This window comes from Lactuca sativa, chromosome 3 (genome assembly GCF_002870075.4).
Source record: "Lactuca sativa cultivar Salinas chromosome 3, Lsat_Salinas_v11, whole genome shotgun sequence".
Classification (NCBI taxonomy): Eukaryota; Viridiplantae; Streptophyta; class Magnoliopsida; order Asterales; family Asteraceae; genus Lactuca; species Lactuca sativa.
The window spans coordinates 301,904,840-301,910,008 of NC_056625.2; the positions used below are offsets into that span (position 1 = coordinate 301,904,840).

General features: G+C 35.7%; 1 protein-coding gene across 1 annotated transcript; it reads right to left on the bottom strand.

The window, feature by feature from the left end:
• Positions 1-642: 642 nt before the first annotated feature.
• LOC111889081 (trafficking protein particle complex II-specific subunit 130 homolog) lies at positions 643-1,401 on the bottom strand. The gene is made up of 3 exons (XM_023885214.3): positions 1,137-1,401; positions 957-1,047; positions 643-837 (listed from the first exon to the last, which is right to left on the bottom strand). The coding sequence occupies exons 1-3, from the start codon at positions 1,398-1,400 to the stop codon at positions 650-652; spliced, it is 543 nt and encodes a 180-aa protein (XP_023740982.2). The 5' UTR covers position 1,401; the 3' UTR covers positions 643-649.
• Between the last annotated feature and the right edge of the window lie 3,768 nt (positions 1,402-5,169).

Below are 5,169 nucleotides of genomic sequence, written 5' to 3' on the forward strand. Positions count from 1 at the left end.
AAAAAAAAAAAGCAAACCATAACTTACTTGTGTAAAAATTCAAGACCCCCTGCAGCTCTTGATTCAGTTCCCATCAATTCAATTAATCCTTCCCATTCCTACATATATATATACATAAGGTATTAATAAAAATCATACATACATACATACATACATACATACATACCTACATACATACATACATCCATAAGTGAAGAGATTTTTCACTTAAAAGCATATAACCACTTCAGAAGTTGTAGGTCTAGTTGATGGTGGTTGAGTCAATGCTATCTTGATGATCTCCATAACATGTTCTACTGCATATTCACTAGGATCTAGTTTCTCATCCATTAAATTCAGATGCGCTCCACTCTCATGTAGATCCCGTGCCTATCATACACATAACAACAGAAAGGCTAGTAAGAACTTCTCACCTAAGCTTAAGGTCTCACTGAATACAAAATAAATCATTGAGTGTTTGAGATACCTTCATCATTAAAACCATAAATGAAAAGAACGGGTTGAATGAACCAACCCTTAATTATGAGATACTTACATGATCAAGGAGATTTTGAGTGACTAATTGGTAGTCAACATCCTTGTATCTCTTTCCACTAATGATTTCTAGGACCACCACACTAAAGCACCTACAAAAGTCACGATTTCATGTCTAGGCAGGAATGGGAATGGGAATACAGAAGGAGGAGCTGAGAGGTGGAGGGGAAACACAGACCAAGTGGGGCCCAGCTGGGTTGCAACTAATATTACCCTCACCAATGTCCGATAACTCCAGTTGTGGGGGCCGCATGTACCCAGCAACCAATGGCACGCATAGGATTGAAATCTCTATTCGTGAACCTGTATACATTAAGTTTATTTTTAGACAACAAGGTTTCGAAATCAAGATATAAAATTTATTAATTTATTAAATGTTGAGATATTGAAAGAGGATTTGGATTATAAAAGGTTAGTAGTACCTTGCTTTGTGGAGAGAGGTGCATGGCCTCGCTTCCTCCCAGCAATCATCCAGTTTTCAGAATTTGCGTTTATTTCATATACTACCTCATCCTGTTCGCAAATCAAATATATGATTTAACATTTAAGTCAGTTTTACTTTTTTATTGCCAAAAAAAAAAGTAAAAATTTTAGAAACTTACGTATTGTTCGTCCTCGAGATACTTCAACCTTTCAACTCGCCACTTCATAGTAAAAAGCTGGCCGACTCTAAGGCCTTCTGGAGGAAGGGGAAGAAAACCAACTGTCAAACAAGGTTCCAACACTGGTCTTTGTAAAACAAGAGCACTCTTAAAAGTCAACATCTGTGAAGACTCATCCTCAAACATAGGAGTATGCGATCCATGATTTCTATCCCCAGATATTTGATATTTTATATTTAATATCGTATCACTATCAGGATTCATATCTTTCGCTTCATCTGTAAAAAAAAAAAAAAAAGAGAGATTGATTATTTTTTCTAAAGATGAGTGATAAAATGAGAAATAAAATAATGCTTGCCATTTGTGGGTAGGGATATAGTGAACAAGATTTCGGCTCTTGATGTAGAAGGAACTACAAGTGGAAAGAAGGCGGATGTTGGTCTTCCATTACTTTGACTTTCACCAGCAAGGGTAAAACCGTCTTTTAGGTCCAGCCAAGAATCGTGTATGGTTAAGTTAGCCTTCACTTGTGAGTGGAGTATCACCTGGGAATGTGAGTAAATAATTATTATTATTTTTTTTTTGCATTTAACCCTAACAAGACTTGAGATTAATATACCTGCAAAAGCAAGGTGCCATCACTGCATTTATCTGCTACACGTGTGCTGACATGGAATGGGTTGGTGAAGTGAACAGCTATAGTCCTACAAATAATGGCAAAAATGTTCAGGTGCTACATAACCACTATTCCTGCAAAGATTTAACATTGGTTATTGAAAATTTACTTTAATCAAATTGAATTAGTAGTTAAGTTATATGTACTTTTAAACATACAAAGTCCCTGAGAATTTTGTGCTAAGATGAGTCGTATCTTCTGGTAGCAGTCTTATAAGCCCAAAATTTGCTATTTTCTGCTGCAATTCTCTATCAAGTAGAATGTTGCTAGTTCTTATATCTGTATGGATGATTGGAACATGGTACTTTTCATGTTGATATGAAAGACCCCCTGCTTCCTGTAAGAAAATCTTTCTGGTACCCATATATAAAAGAGCTTGATCGTCAATGTGGAAAGGGACAGCTAGCTGTTGAATTACCACTCTTATGGTCTGAATCTGAGCTCAATTATCTACAGGAAGTCCAATAAAGGTATATATATGTTCCTATCCTAAGTTTTGAATTTAAGAATAGACACCCCTGTGTTGTTGAATATAACAAACACATTACACATACATCCCTCCTATCAGGCTGAAGTTGTTGAAAGAGCAGAAGGCATCAGAAAAGAGTATAATGAGCTTGACACTGTCTGGTTCATGGCTGGATCCCTATTTCAGGTTGTTTAGCTTTTTCCTTGGTTCATTTTAGTTATTACTAATGCCTCACCCTGTAATCACATCCAAATTCATAATCAAAAATAAATAACTAGAATAAAGAAAGTAAAACAAAATTTTAATATTATTTTAAAATCAGCTTCACCATGGCATTAAAATGCACGCTGGGATCTTCTTCCAAACATAATTATTTGGCTTAAATAATGCATACCGACTTTTCTAGAATATATATGGCCAGGTACTTGAACAAATCCAGCCTGAATAAATCCAGCCTAAGAAAGAACCTAGCCTATCAGAATCAGGTACTTGAAAAAATCCAGCCTGAATAAAAGCAAAAAAAAAAATTAGAACTAGTTGAAATAAAAAGTTGAGTGGGAAAAGAACAAGACAAAAAGTTCTTCATCATGATAGAAATACAAAATACTAATAATGTTAAAAAGGAAAAATGATCATAAGATGTGAAGGAAGATCAGGAAAACAGTCATTGAGATGATGCTTGGACCATGCTATTTGGCACCCAACAAACCTACATAGTCAAAAACACATTAAGGAAGAATTCAAGGCATGATACTATTGAAACTTAAATGACAAAGATCAATCCATGCAAGAGCATTCTTAGAATGTAGAGCACAAACCTTCAATGAAATCAAGCCTCAGGAGCTAAAGAAGAAAGAAGAACAAAAAACCAAGTTGAGGTTGTGTGGCTCTGAACTTATGTGCTCCTTCAACAACCATTTGTCAAACCACATCCTGTAATAAAAAAAATACAACATGTTTAATTTGAGTAACAATAGACATGGTCTACTAACAAAACCTGTAAATAAAAAAAATCAAACCTAGTATAGATTGCAGATCAGTGCAAAAGAAGAGTTGAGGTGTCAAGTTGATACAGGAGAAGAAGACGTCGACTTAGTCAAACCATTTATAGTGTTTCCTATTCATGCCCTAACCTAATTCACCCTAAATTTCAAAGAAATTGATCAAATTCTAGCATAACTATTAACCCAATCGGGCACATGAACTGGTGGATAAAGGAGAAACCGAAGATTGAGAATTCTAAATCACAAACTAAGATCAAAATCATATGGAAAAAATCTGAAATCATAAACTCATATGGGAAGAAATATGTGAAAAAGAATTTTGAAGAAAGAGAAACCGAATATAAACATTACCAGAATCAAAAGAGAAACCAGAGGAAGCGACAAATTCTCTCAATCCCTCCTCCGATTTCTTAAACTCGTGCATCATTGTATCGCCACTGGAGATAGAGACATAGAGCCTCAGGCTGCCATTGCTGCTTCCAGCATGCAGTTTCACCTCGATTTGGAAACAGAGCACGAAACCAAATATGGCGGAGATCATCTTTTGGGCCGAGAGTTGTTTCTTCTGCTACTGAAGCGAGAACTGATCTCACGGAACTCGAAACGCAGGTGAAGAAATTGGTCAGCGACTTGAGCAGCGCTTCCATTGATACAGTCAGGAACGCCACCGGTGAACTCAGATTACTTGCGAGACAAATGAAATTGAAAGGTGAACTCAGATTACTTGCGGGATCAAAGATTTGGTGATATTGCGATTTTGTTGTGGGAGAAAAGAGGATTTGTGATGATATTAGGGTTTTTTTTGGGTATTAGAGTAAGAGAGATAGAGAAAGAGAGAGAGTGAGTGAGAGAGAGAGAGAGAGAAGAAAGATGGAAATAAGATAGAGGATAACAATGGCGGCATTTCAAACTTTTGGGATTTTCTTTCCCCCCAGCTGCAAAAAAATAGAACGCGCCTTTCATTTAAAAAATATAAAGCGACATTTCTAGACGACGCCCATTTTTAATTAAGTGCCCTCCGTGTTTTTAATTTTTTTTCTTGGACATTAATTTTAGGGCACGCACAAAAGCGTGACCTCTATCCTTCAAAAGTTTGAAGAGATGACATTATTTTTAGAGCGCGCGCTTTTGCGTATCGTAAATCACCGCGTGTCATTGTTTGCGCGTCATTAAAGGCTGTTTTTCTAGTAGTGTCATCTGCTTCAATTAGTTGGGTATCAGCATTCCAACTGAACCTACTCAAGGAAATCCCATTGAACATGTCATACCATTGTGAAAAACCAGATTTCAAAGTTTTCAAATGATTTTTTAGATGACTTTTAGTTAAATTCATGTTAAGTTTCTTATTGAGCTCCTCAACCATATTCGCATATGCTTGTGAAGTAAAATTTCCATGAAGCCTATTTCCTTTTTCTTGTTGTTGTACCATTGCATCAACAAATGCAACATCCATATGTTCTATCCAGTTCAAGAGTGACTTCTTACCGGTATTTACAAAAGGTTCTTGCTTGTTCATTATCGGTTTACATTATTATAAAAAGAACATGGTTATAAAGTGTACAAGTTATAAAAAATAACATTAAAAAAATTAAATAACACAATTCAATAAATTCACAAAACAATGTTCAATAAAAAACCAAATTGCAAATGACATAATATAACGAAATACTCTTAAACTATATTGACATATTTATTTCATTGTTCGGATTCAATAAGTAATTAGTCCACATTTGATTTGCAATTGAGTTCCTCACTAGCTCAGCCATGCTGTTACCCTCACGCCTACCACTTGAATTATGTCTCACTTCCTCTGTTGGTGTACTTAACACCTCCTGTAATACCTCATCTTCAAGATCTTTGTCACGATCTCCAACTATCAAAAAC